This window comes from Bubalus bubalis, chromosome 13, assembly GCF_019923935.1.
Source record: "Bubalus bubalis isolate 160015118507 breed Murrah chromosome 13, NDDB_SH_1, whole genome shotgun sequence".
NCBI lineage: Eukaryota > Metazoa > Chordata > Mammalia > Artiodactyla > Bovidae > Bubalus > Bubalus bubalis.
The window spans coordinates 69,109,057-69,122,651 of record NC_059169.1 but is presented as its reverse complement, the minus strand read 5'-3'; the positions used below and the strand labels follow the sequence as shown (position 1 = coordinate 69,122,651).

Here is a 13,595-nt window from a genome sequence, read left to right as displayed (position 1 = left end):
ATCGCGAAGAGTCGGACACAACTGAACAACTGTCACTCAATATATTTTATTTGTTTTTTGGCTGTGCTGGGTCTTAGTTGCTGCGCGGGCTTTCTCTAGTTGCAGCGAGTGGCGGCTACTCCTCATTGCAGTGCGCTGGCTTCTCACTGCGGTGGCGCACAGGCTCAGTAGTTGGGGCTCCCGGGCTCTAGAGCGCAGGCTCAGTAGTTGGGGCTCCCGGGCTCTAGAGCGCAGGCTCAGTAGTTGGGGCTCCCGGGCTCTAGAGCGCAGGCTCAGTAGTTGGGGCTCCCGGGCTCTAGAGCGCAGGCTCAGTAGTTGGGGCTCCCGGGCTCTAGAGCGCAGGCTCAGTAGTTGGGGCTCCCGGGCTCTAGAGCGCAGGCTCAGTAGTTGGGGCTCCCGGGCTCTAGAGCGCAGGCTCAGTAGTTGGGGCTCCCGGGCTCTAGAGCTCAGGCTCAGTAGTTGCGGCGCACGGGCTTAGTTGCCCAGCAGCGTGTGGGATCTTTCCGGATCAGGGGATGAACCCACCTCTCCTTCATTGGCAGACAGATTCATTACCATTGAGCCACCAGGGCAGCCCTGAGGGCTTCTCTTTGAAGCCCAAGTGCACAGCTGCTGGTCTCAGGATTGAACCCGCCAACCTTGCTTTCCTGTTGTGAAAGTGCAGACGGTCCTCAGGGTTGCAGGTGACGGCGTCTCCTCACCAGGATACAACGTCTGCTTTCCTTTTCTCCCTAGGTGGCAGCACGAAGACAGAAAAGGGACAAGTGACAGCAGATCCACGCAAGGCTCTTCTGCTTCTCCTGTGATCTAAGACTCTCCCAAAGGGCTACATACAACTTCTTCTGCACTTTCTGGAAAATCACCAAATGCCAAAAGAAGCGTTTTAAAGGACTAACCAGGAATGCTTTATTTCTATGAGCAACACCACTAGTCCCTTCGAGCAGTGGCAACTCCCCGTGGAGGCGACTGTCATGGAACTAGAAAGCACCCCAAATGTGAACCTGCCCTGAGGAATTCAGGCCACATCAGTGCTCTGCTGATCTACCCGCCATAAAGCTGTGGATTTCTACTGCCCAGTGCTTCAGATTGCAACACATCGGGGGCAGACGGCTCCTTGTGAGTTTCAGGTCATTTCTTATGCCCGACCCCATTGACCTGCTCTGCTTTCCTGGGGTTAAGAGAGCACTTTTAGGTCGGCATGTGGTGACTGTAAGTACTAGGTTCCACACCAGAAGCTTTGACAAACCAAGTTTCTAGACTTACTTAAGAAAAAAAAAGGAGGGGATTTCCCTGGCATTCCAGGGGTTAGAAGTTGGAGTTTTCATTGCTGTTCCCTGGGCTCAATCCCTGGTCATGAAACTAGGATCCTGCAAGCTGCTCAGTGTGGTTAAAAAAAAAAAAGCCTGACCTTTCTTTACTCCTTATCAATTTTGGCAGCTTCTAGTTCATAACAATACCTGAACATGTGCATTTTATGATCTGCTGGGGTTGTAAACTTTGCTTCATTTTTAAAAGACTTGTCCAATATGTGCATTATTATTATTATTTACAGTGAGGGCATAAGACATGGGGGAAAGTTAGAAGTAGATGCCAAAAAGTAATTTGGCGGAGAATTCTGTGAGTAGTGAGTATGATTAAGGGGTGGCAGGAGGTTTTGTGCAAACAGGTCAGGGAGTTCATGAACCTGGTGAGCTTGCTCTGCAAGAGGTGGAAGCCACGCGGGTGATCTTCATGCCACAGACAGGACCCCAAACCTCTTCTTCAGGAAATAATTTTGCTTCTGATTGTCTTCCTCCATCAGGTAAGTAGGTTCTGGAAAGTACGCTGTAATTTTTTATATACTTCTTACACACAGGGACCTTCAACACTCCCAGGCTTTTGGAGTTGATGCTGTGTCGTATTTGTAGGGAATCCTCACCTCCAAGGGCTTCCCTCGTAGCTCAGTCGGTAATGAGTCTGCCTGCAATGTAGGAGCCTTGGGTTCGATTCCTGGGTTAGGAAGATTCCCTGGAGAAGGAAATGGCAACCCACTCCAATATTCATGCCTGGAGAATCCCATGGACAGAGGAGCCTGGCCGGCTACAGTCTATGGGGTCACAAGTGTAGGACATGACTGAGCGACTAAACATACACACACACTCATCTCTAAAGACCCAGTTCTAGAAGTCTGTTGTGGAATTCAGGATGTATGTACCACAGGCTTCCAAGAGGGGGCGCTCCATAGAACTCATCTATTTGATAAGCCAGACCATGTGGATAAGAGTCAAGAGCCTAACAACATATAGTTTAATACACAGTTGTGGAGTTAAAATCCAGCTTTTTCTGCCCTCTCCTTGTACAATCCGAAACTGTCCTTGGAGGTAAGTGGCCATATATCTTGGCCCCAAGTTTCCTTCTCTAGCAGACGGTAACCAAATGACTCAACTCTCCAGTGGGAACTGAAGTCCCCTGTCCCGCCTCCTCATACTCACACCCCTGCCTCACTTCCGGTCTCAGCGATTCCTCGCTTACGGTGAAGCACTCCGTCCTCCCGGGACCTCAAGGCCTTGCCTGCAGAACCTCCGGCTCTGTGAAGTGTGCGAAGCACCTGCTGTCCATCCAGGGCTCGGAACTTGGGAACATGCTGGCCGGGGGTGCCCACGTGCCCAGCCCTCCAATAAAGACCTGAGCCCAGAGTCTCCAGTGGGCTCCCAAGTGGTCACCGTGCGCCTGTGGCCGCTCTTGGCTGTGGGGTGCGCTCTCAGGGGACCGAGTGACCCCTCTCCGGGGGAGACAAGCCTGAGGAAGCCTGCACCCGATTTCTCCCACTCCACCTGTTCTTTTCGCTTGCGGCTCTGTGTCCTCCTCACACCACTGCATAAATCTCCACTGTGAGGACAATTGCACAACTCCTGTGAGTCCCCCCAGCAAATATTCAAATGTCAGAATGGTTTTGCTCAACATACCATGGTAACCCAGAACCCTGCACAGTATATGACACCTCATAAATGATGTACTGGGCTTTCCCGGTGGCTCGGATAGTAAAGAATCTGCCTGCAATGCTGGAGACCCAGGTTCGGTCCCTGGGTTGGGAAGAACCCCTGGAGAAGGAAATGGCAATCCACTCCAGTATTCTTGCCTGGAGAATCCCATGGACAGAGGAGCCTGGTGGGCTCCCTAGGGGAAAGTTAAGTCCATGGGGTCTCAAAGAGTTGGACACGACTGAGCGACTAAATACTTTTACAAATGATTTACTACCTATTTTTTGAAACAAAAATGACCTCAGAAACCAAGGGCTAAGTCTGTCTCAAGGAAATTCTCAAAAGAACTAAGAAATATAAGTTATCAACTACATTCTAATGACCCAAATAAAGAATGTACATACTTCTGAAAAAGGAAGAATAAAAAATGGTTCAGGAAAGTTAGCAGCGTCAAAGCCTGTCAGAATATCTTTCTCATGAAGATGAATGTTCTTTATTTGTGATGGGGATGGGGGAGCCCTGGGCCAGGACCGCCCCCCCTCCCCCGCCCCCACCCCCACCCCCGCTCCCCAGTCAGGCAGTTTCCAGCTTCCCTGTCCCCTCCCTCCCTCACCACGTCTGTACATTGTCAGCCAACTGGATCAGGCAGAGTGAAACTCGGTATTGGGCGCAGTGCAACTTTGGAATCATCTGGAAGCTTTAAAAAAGACTCATGCTGGGCCGCAGCCCTAGAGATTTGGATATAATTAGTGGGCAGCCCCTCCTTATACCTCCACTCCCCTTCCTTTCCTGCCTCCCCCCATCTCCATCTTGACAATCATATTTCCCAAGGTCCAAGCTCACACTCAGGGGCAACCGATTCTTATTTTTGGAAGATTTCTTATAATTTCTGTTTTCTGGTCCAGCTCACAGCCAACAGGCAGGCACAGGGATCAGAGGGAGAAATAAGTCCTTTTATCTCAATAGCACCCGGGGGGAGCCACTAGGGCAAGCAGGCGAACTCAAAACTGTAAAAATCAGATCCGTGTCAGAGTGGGTCACAACTAAGAACATCATGACAGTGCAGAACAAAGTCATTCCTGAGAATGGAGTTTCTAACAGTTCATGGCTGTCCCCTCTCCCCCATGCATGCTTCACTGACCTATGAAGTGAAGTTCATTAATTTTATTTTGAATTTTTGCTAAGAGCTCATTGTCCATGATGAGGGTGTACATGTCATTTACTGTCTCAGGAAAGTGCTCTCGTCCAGTGAATGTAAACCCATCCCTTGCCAGTCCTCCACTCTTCTCTGTGAAAGACAGCCAACCCTGAGATGCATCAGTGCTACTCGGCAAAGCTGTGACTTCTCTCTTCTTTGGAACATCCAGCAGGGCTGCTTAGGGAACCCAGTGGGGAATAAACTGGGTGAGGAAGGTTGTCCGGGTCTTGAAAGTCAGCAGAAGAGTTTGGCTTGTCAGTGGATGGAAATGTAGGTTCTTGAACAGAAGAGAGGAGCTATGAAAAGACGGAGGGCTCCGTGGAGAAGCTGGACCTGGGCTGTAAATTGGATTTAGGCAGGCATGGCCTCACGCCAGGCTCACAGGAGCAGAGAGAATGAACAGTGAATGCACCTATTGTGTGGGCTCCCAGTAGGTGGCGCTATTGGTAAAGAACCCGCCTGCCAGGGCAGGAAACCTAAGAGACAGGTTCGATCCCTGGGTTGGGAAGATCCCCTGAAAAAGGAATGGCAACCCACTCCGGTATTCTTGCCTGGAGAATCCCCATGGACGGAGGAGCCTGGCGGGCTACAGTCCATAGGGTTGCACAGAGTTGGACATGACTGAAGCGACTTAGCGCACACACACACCTACTGTGCACCCACCTGCCCTTTGCTCAGATGGAAAAGTGGAAATCCCTTCAGAATATGATTTCACTTTTCTTCTGCTGGATGCTGTGGCCTAAAGGTGGAAATGCCAAGGTAGGTTGTGGCCATAACCTCTGCCCTGGAAGAGTCCGCAAAGGTGACTGAGGAGGCTTGGGAGGACATGGCCTGTCCAGGGGCCCTGGGGCCAGCAGCGCAGGGGGGACAGAAGCAAAGTCAGGAGACCTCATTTACTCAGGTGCTAAGAAAGGCTCACCTTTCAAAGCCCTCCAGTCGCTTTTACATTTTAACAAGGACGGCAGAGGTGACAAATCATTGAGCAGGCACTAATCATTTTGTGGCTCATTTATCTCCCCAGCGAATCCTTTTCAACACAAGCGTTTACATTTGCAGAGAATAAAGACTTGTAAAAAGACTGTTGGGAGTTTATGGCTGCAGGAAACTGGCTCCCAGTTTGCTCTGCTGTCAAGTTTATAAGGCCAGAAGTTCATAAGGTAAAATGGATTTCTAAGTAAATGTGTTTTTAGGAAATGAATTTACCTTTTTTTAAAAAAAATACCAAACATACTTGCATTGATTTCATCAGTGAACAAATGAAAAGTGGTCAAAATGCAGCGTCATTTCTTTTAACATGTTCAAAAGCACCAGTGGGTTTGTGTCTTCTTTTTTAAGAAATGATCTGGGTAAAATATACCTTGTGTCTTCAAAGGTATCTATTTGGTCTATTTTTTTAAACAGATGATTTGGTAAAGTGTTTGTAAATGAACACCCTGTTGTTTATTTTTTTAACTTTTTATTTGGTATTGGGATATAGCCAATTAACAACGCTGTGATAGTTTCAGGTGGACAGCGAAGGGACTCAGCCATATATGTACAGGTATCCATTCTCCCCCAGACTCCCCTCCCATCCAGGCTGCCACATAACATTGAGCAGAGTTCCCTGTGCTGTACAGTAAGCCCTTGTTGGTCATCCATTTTAAATACAGCAGTGTGTACATATCCATCCAAACTCCCTAACTTTCCCTCCATCCTTCCCCTCTGGCAACCATAAGTTGGTTCTCTAAGCCTATGAGTCTGTATCTATTTTGTAAATTAGTTCATTTCTACCGTTTCTTTTTAGAGTCCACATATAAGGGATGTCATACGATATTTCTCCTTCTCTGCCTGACTTCACTCAATTACCCTGTTGTTTCCAGAGCACCGGCCTGAATAAGCAGAACCCGTTCACCTTAACACAGTCGGGATCTACTCATCAAGGAACCAAGAGCAGAGGGGATCTTGTTATTTTGGTTGCATTTGGGATTAGAAGCTAAGTCAATACATATTAAAAGTATGAAAAGGCCTGGTTTTTAAATAACTGCCATGGAGATAGGAAGGAAGGCAGGAAGCAAGGGTCCTGGAGCCTGGGAATGTTCCCTCAGCCCATGCGTGTCTTTACAGGGCAGGTTTACACACCTGTGAGAGTTGCTCTGGGAAGAACATTTGGCCCCCAAACCAGGAAAGCCAGGATTTCAATCCTGGTTCTGCCATTGTGAATAAGTTCTCTAACCCCTTGAGCCCCTGTTATCATGCCTCTAAAATGGAGCTGAAAACAATATGTGCTCCCAGGAACATATGTAAAGCTTCTAGCCCGGAGCCAGGTCCTAGTAACTTCTCTCCACAAGTTCTCTGCTTTCCACTTGAGAGCCCCAAGCTGCTCCCACATCCAAGTAGCCTGGAGCCTAGACTCCACAGCTCAAGATTCGTGTCTTGTTGTTAAACCTTGGGTTGTCCATCCTGTCTGAAGGTTTTAGAGAGCCCTTCCCCTCACTGGAAAAATGAGGTCCAAAGGATAAGTTAAGGAAATACCCTGAATATTTTAACCCTGAAACTGTGTAATCATCAGTTAATCCATTTCACCTGTAACTCATCTTCATGCATCAAGGTGGTTTTAATTGTTGCTACAAGACTTGCATGTCCTCCAAGAAGTGTGGAGCCTAAACAAGGTTTGCCCAAGAGTTGTCTTCCAGAAACTCGGCTTCACCTGTGTCTAGTTGGAGCCAAGCCAGTTAAGACTGGCTGGGACCACAAACTCTCCAACTGGGCATATGCGAGTGTCCTCTAGGTGACCTTTTTACGTCAGAGGGCTAAGAACCCCATGCTCAGATCAGTCCAAGTGCCTACGTTTTTGAACTTGTGGAATGTGTAGTTTAGTTGCAGTTACCCACCTTTTACCAATCACCTTGTCGCGAGCTCCCCACACCCCCAGACCGCCCAGCTTTATTCTTTATCCCGTAAGTCTCTGCGCCCCGAGCCTTTGACAGTCAAATTGGAGACCTCTTTGCTCAGCTGCCTCTCTGCTGCTGCTGCTAAGTCGCTTCAATCGTGTCTGACCCTTAGCGACCCCATAGACTGCAGCCTACCAGGCTCCTCCATTCATGGGATTTTCCAGGCAAAAGTACTGGAGTGGGTTGCCATTGCCTTCTCCGGCCTCTCTGCTGCAGGCCTCGGCATCTTGGCGTTTTGGTTTGCTGGGCGACAGGGAAATGAACCTGCCTCAGCAACAAATCTACCTGAGGCTTCAAGATGTCTACATACTCTGGACAAATGAATCCTCTATCCTTTTCTTTTTCTTTAAAACATGTTGAGAATTAGCTGCTTCAAGCCTTTAGGCTTTTCATGCCAGAGTTTGCAAGATTAAGATCTATGTAGTTTTCTGGTTTAAAATGAAGGAGGGGAGCTGTCTTTCTTCTTTGAAGTTGTAAAAAGCAAAAGGAAAACAAGAAATGAAGATTAAGTTTCCATTTTCGGGAAAAAGTAGGAGGGAGTTAAGAACAACAAAGCAGGTGGATAGGCTAGAAAAAACGTGGAGCAGTTAGGAGGGAGAGGAGAGGTGAGTGCCTGACTGCAGGTATCAGGAGAAGTCAGCAAAACGCCTTTGTAAAAGAGGTGGGGAACAGAATCTAAGCCTCCTGTTTACAGCAGAGGGACAACGTACAAGCAGGGCAGCAAAAACTCTCCTGGACTCAGTTTAGTTGTGTAAAGTAGAGGAGATGGGGTTTTAAAAATCACACATTTGCAGGGAACGCCCTACTTACATGCAGCAGGGGAAAAGATGGATGCTTTTTGACATAGGGATCAGACTTGTGGCCACAGCAGGTGAAGGAGAGAGTGGGACAAGCAGTAGCATTGCCGTATATGCACTGCCATGTGTGAAGGAGCTAGTGAGAAACCGCTGTATAGAACAGGGAGTTCAGCCTGGTGCTCTGACCGAGGCGGTGGGGGAAGGCAGGTGGAGGAAAATTGAGGTGTAAGGGGCATTGGAAGGGATGGCGGGTGTGGGTGGGAGGTTTAAGAGGGAGGGAATGTATGTATACTTACAGCTGGTTCACGTTGTTGTAGACTAAACCAACATAACATTGCAAAGCAATTATCATCCAATTTGAAATACTTTTTTTTTAAATAAATAAACCAAAAAAGATGCTTTTTGAAAAACCCCATAGCTGCTTATCTTCACTGGCTGGGGACAAGATATTAGTATCTATAGCCAGCATAAGGCCTTGGTTCATAACGACAGTCCCTACTAGGCTAGGATGTGGTCTGCAAATTTCTGGTCCAAGAAAAACTCACCTGCCTCAAAGGTGAGACATCAAAAAGAACAAACCCAGCTTATTTCAAAGATATAAAACCAGAAAAGATCAGGAAAAGTAAATGGCAGATAAAATATTGCCAGAGAGCGGATGAAAAAACCGTAAAATATTTTACTACAAATGTAAAATATTTAATGAAGCAGTTACCGCTACACAAGCTGGGCAGGAAACAGAGACACAAATCTACTGGCAGTGATAACAAGACGAGACAGTGTGTGAACCAGCAGGGTCCAGGGTAGACATGGGGGGAAAAGAAAGAAACGGGTGAATTGAAAGGAAAAAGAGACGAAAAGTTTAAGTAAGGAACTTAGAGAATCAAAATGAGAAAAACCAAGCAAAATGAAATGGATATGAGTATAGAAAAGATTTATTAAATAGGACACAAAAGGTGGGCATAATGGTGATATAAAAACCTGGTAATGTGTACAATTGAAAAAAAAAATCTTAAACTGATGCAAAATTATGATCAAAATATTACCAAATGTGAGACTTCCCTGGCAGTCCAGTGGTTAAGATTCCATGCTCCCAATGCAGGGGCCTAAGTTCAGTCCCTGGTTGGGGAACTAGGATCCCACATGCCTTGGGTGGCCTGCCTGCTAAATGATTAAAAAAAAAAAAAAAAAAAAATACCAAATAGACTCCAGCAACTCAAAAGATAATGCAATGTGACAAAGTGGGTTTTTTTTTCAGTGCAAAGGCAGCTCTGTTACCAAAAGTGGGGTTGGGCTGCTCGCCACTCAAAAGCTAAAAAAGAAGCAAGGTTGGTGGAAAGGAAAGTTTGCTTTATTTCGGAGGCTGGTGACCAGTTGGGGTGAGGGGGTGGGGTGGGGAACTCCTGGCCAAAGGCCGACTCCCCGCCCCCGATATAGACAGAACAAAGGGAGGGGGCTCCATGCAGAAGCAGCAGTCAGCTCTGACAGTCATCAGTGGTCTGACCAGTGTCCCCTTGATTGTTTTAAGTACAGTTAGTCTTCAGTTGCAGCGTTGGTTCATTCCCATTTCCTTGAGGCTAATTCTTAGAATTGTGACAGCTTATGTCTTGGCTCCAGCCTGGCCATCCGTGTCGTTAACTTCTTCCATCTGGTAGGGGTTTCAGTCTCCACAAGACAGTTCACAGTGGCTCAGAATACTCTCTCTAGCCCTTGAGAAGGAAGGTCCTTGACTTCGCTTACTGACTAAACTATTACTCTCTCGTCCTGTTTGACCGCTTCTCTTTATTTCTGCATTTTCTTACTTCTCTGATTAAACTTTATTCTTTGGCTAAATTTTTCCCACAGACAAAAGGCAGGCTGGGGACATAGCGGAGGTGGGGGAAGGACCCAGGGCCCTGCTCTGTTTCAGTTCAGTATTAGGAAGTCTAGTTATATGAATGCACCATATTAATGATTAAAGAAAAATATGTACTAATCTCTTTAGATGCTTAAAAGTAAAATTCAGTGTCCATTATTGATGTAAATCCAGCAATTAGGAACAGATGTGTTCTTCCCTAACACAAACCAAATTGAGAGTCAGCGTGTTTAAAGGACAAATACCAATAGCGTTCCTATTAAAGTCAGGAATAAGATTTAAATGTTATAAACAGTTAGTGAAGAGAGAAATTAGGCATATAAAAATTGAAAAGTAATCATAATTTTTATACTTGGATAATGCAAAGGGATCATCTGAAGAAAATTATAAAAAGATTTCAGTAAGGTGGCTTAATAGAAAATCAATATACAATTTTCTAAAGCTTTCATGCATTTAAACAACTTGTTAGAAGATGTAACCCAAGAAAAGACTTTTTTATACTTACAGTAAGGACCAAAAAAAGTTAAAGTAACTGAGAATAAACCTAAGAAATGTTCCAGTATGTGTGCTCAGTCGTGACCAACTCTGCGACCCAGTGGGCTGTAGCCCACCAGTCTCCTCTGTCCATGGAATTTTCCAGGCAAGAGTACTGGCATGGGTTGCCAAAACGTTCCAGATCTATATGAAAAAAGCTTTTTAAATTCATCCTGAAAGACACAAAAGCAGACTTAAACAAATGCAGAGGTACACCATATTCTTGAATAAAAGGAGTGAATTTCATAAAGATGTCAAATCTCCCTAAATTAAATGTCCCTGTGTATAATACTACCAAGATAATTTTGTAACTAGTAACTACATGTATGCATAAGAACAAATTCCAAATGGATCAAAGATTAAATACTAAAAGTAACAGAAATTTGGAAGACAAAATTATTTATTGCAAAAATCAATATAAGCAAAGTTCAAAGACAAGTGGGGAAAAAATATGTGCTTCATATCACACAGAAGTGATTTTCTAGAAACTGAGACGTAAAAGAACAAGCCAATAGAAAAACGGGCAAGGAAATGGACACTAAATGAACAGAAATAAAACAGATTGCAAATGCATTTTTTGACTCAGTTTCAGTTCTGGGAAATTATATACTTGCAACAGCATAAGACGATATACAGGCAACAAGAGTAACCATTACATCTTTGGTTGAAATAAAAGACTGGCCACAACCTGAATGTTCATCTATGAGGGGTTAATTAAATAAATCACATGTACCTGCATATTGTATTCAGTTTATCAACTGCTATGTGACAAGGGACCTCAAAATATAGAAGTTAGAACAACAATGTCTTCTTTCAGGGTTCCATGGGTTGATGGGGCTCAGCTGGAAATTCTCACTTAGGAATTCTCATGGAGAACAGCTGGTAGTTGAGCTGGACTCATGAGCTCTCCAGTTTTCCCTGCCCTGTCTGGGGTGTGAGCCGGCATGGCTGAAATAGCTGGGGACCAGCCGACCATCTCTGTTCAAGGTCCCTCCACGTGGCTAGCTTGGGCTGCCTCACAGCATGCAGGTTTCAGGGGCATCAGACTTCTCCCCAGGGACTCCTGACTCAAGTGATGGGAGGCAAGAACAGACAGCTTCTTCACTCCTGACCTACAAACAGCCTCACTTGCACTGTATTCTGTTGGCCAAAGAAGTCACTAAGGCCACCACATATTCAAGAATTCACCTCTCAATGAGACAAAGAATTGGGGGCCATCTTTAACGTGCCACATGATGAAATCATGCATGCCTGCTAAGTCACTTCAGTCGAGTCCGACTCTTTGTGACCGCAGGACTGTAGCCCCCGGGCTCCTTTGTCCATGGAATTCTGCAGGCAAGAATACTGGAGTGGGTAGCTATGCCCTCCTCCAGGGGATCTTCTAGACCCAGGGATCAAACCCGCATCTTCTGCATCTCCTGTATTGCAAATGGATTCTTTACTCACTGAGCCACCTAGGAAAGCATATGCAGTTATAATTCCTCTATATACCAACATGGAAAAACTCTGGGTGCTGTTGAGTGAAGAAAGCTAAGTGGAGAACAGTGTAAATGGTATCTTTTTAGTAACACAGGAAGTGGTGGAGGATACAAATGCCTCTGTGTTTACTTCTGTTTTCTTAAAATAGAAACAAAGCAATAAAATAATGAGAACAATGGATGCACAGGTGTGGAGATAGAAGAGAGACCTCGTAATATATGCCCTCTATATTATTTCGACTTTTGAAGTGAATTCACAGATAAAATACTTGGATCTTAAATCCAAAGCTGCTCAACCTTGCTCCTTACAGCGCTGGAGCTACATGGGAAAGTAACATCAGGTCCTACTCGTTATATAATCCTAGACATTTTCAAGGAATCTTATCTTTTAGTTACCTCCACAATAATTAAAATCAACTCAGAAAATGGTGCATCAGTTATGGCTAGTTACAGCTGGTAATATTGCCTACAAACTGTCATACTTGCACTGGCCTGAGGTTATGGCCATTGTCCTTCATTGTCAACCCCAAACTACCCTTTAAAGTGCAAATTAAAATGTTAAAATTGTCACAGTGGAAGATAGCCAGCGGAGTGCTGGCTCATGAAAGCCGTTCGTTAAATATTCACAGTTTCACAAGCCATTTGTTAAAAACAATTGGTAGCTTACCATCAACATGATGGCTGATTCCAGTATATAAAGAAATGAGTTTCAGGTTGCATTGAGTGTTATGAATTAAAAACACAGGGAAGCCTATCGGAGAAGGAAGTGGAGGGAGCGCTCACTTATACCTGGAAATCAGGCAATGTGGCATATGGAAATAACACAGTCTTCATCAGTGAGACAAGATTTCCACGTTTTTCCTGTTTTTGTAAGAAACCATACAGACAGGGTCTGGACAACGATTTTTTTGAACAAGTTAACTTTATGGCATAGTTAATGTGCATGGCACTGCCTGCTTTGCTAGCATTATCTTGCTAGTAACCATAACTTTTTGATGTAGTCAGTATGATGGTTGCCATTCCTCAGAGAGAAAACTGAGCGTCCAGAGGTGGGAGGTGACAATGAGCAGCAGAACCAGAATCCGAATCTGCTGGCCTGGGTCCATTCCCCCTCGCTCCAATATCTCACTGAAAGCCCATTACATTATAATTTGGAAAACTCAAACACATAAAGGAGAAAAATAAAGTCACCCGTAATTCTTGTTCCTAACGATGACCACGATTAACACTTGATCTAAATCAGAGGCTTCTGACCATTTCTCCAGCCTGGTCCATCTGAGAACTGTGACAGTTCCATGAGTAACCGTGGCTCGGTCTAAATAGATTTTCTCCAGGGTATGAAGACTGAAATCTGAAAAATCCCACATGTGGTTTTTATGTGGTCTGCCCCGTCTCATTTTATTTCTTTCAATAAAGGGCATAGTTTTTCAAAGTTCAGCCCATGATCACATGTGCAGAAGTTTGATATGACTTTATTAGGATGGCTAATGGAAAGCTTTCCTGCACGGTTGCAGGCATGTACTGATTTATCGGTACTTTCATTGGCCAACAATCTGCTTTACTTCTCTGAAGATGCTAAGGTGGGGACTTCCTGGTGGTCTGGTGGCTAAGACTCCACACTCCCAAAGCAGGGAGCCTGGGTTCAATCCCTGGTCAGGGAACTAGATCCTACATGCTGCACTTAAGACCCAGCACAGCCGAAAAGATGCTATAATAGAGTATGCACATACATACAGAGTCACGATACATACGTTACCTGAGAGTTTGGTTAATATATAAATACACACACATTGTTTGAAAGAGCTGGGTCAAAACCAATTCTGATTTTGCCAGTCACAATCATAAG

The 13,595-nt window shown here is 45.2% G+C and overlaps 1 protein-coding gene across 2 annotated transcripts in view; it reads left to right on the top strand.

Moving 5' to 3' along the window:
- The window catches only part of RNASEH2B (ribonuclease H2 subunit B), a 76,702-nt gene extending 75,177 nt beyond the window's left edge, over positions 1–1,525 (top strand). For both annotated transcript variants that reach the window (XM_044926797.2, XM_044926795.2), the window contains one exon: positions 736–1,525. In XM_044926797.2, coding sequence (XP_044782732.1) covers positions 736–768 — 33 coding nt within the window. In that variant the 3' untranslated portion in view covers positions 769–1,525. The remainder of the gene's footprint in view (positions 1–735) is intronic.
- The last annotated feature ends 12,070 nt before the right edge of the window (positions 1,526–13,595 follow it).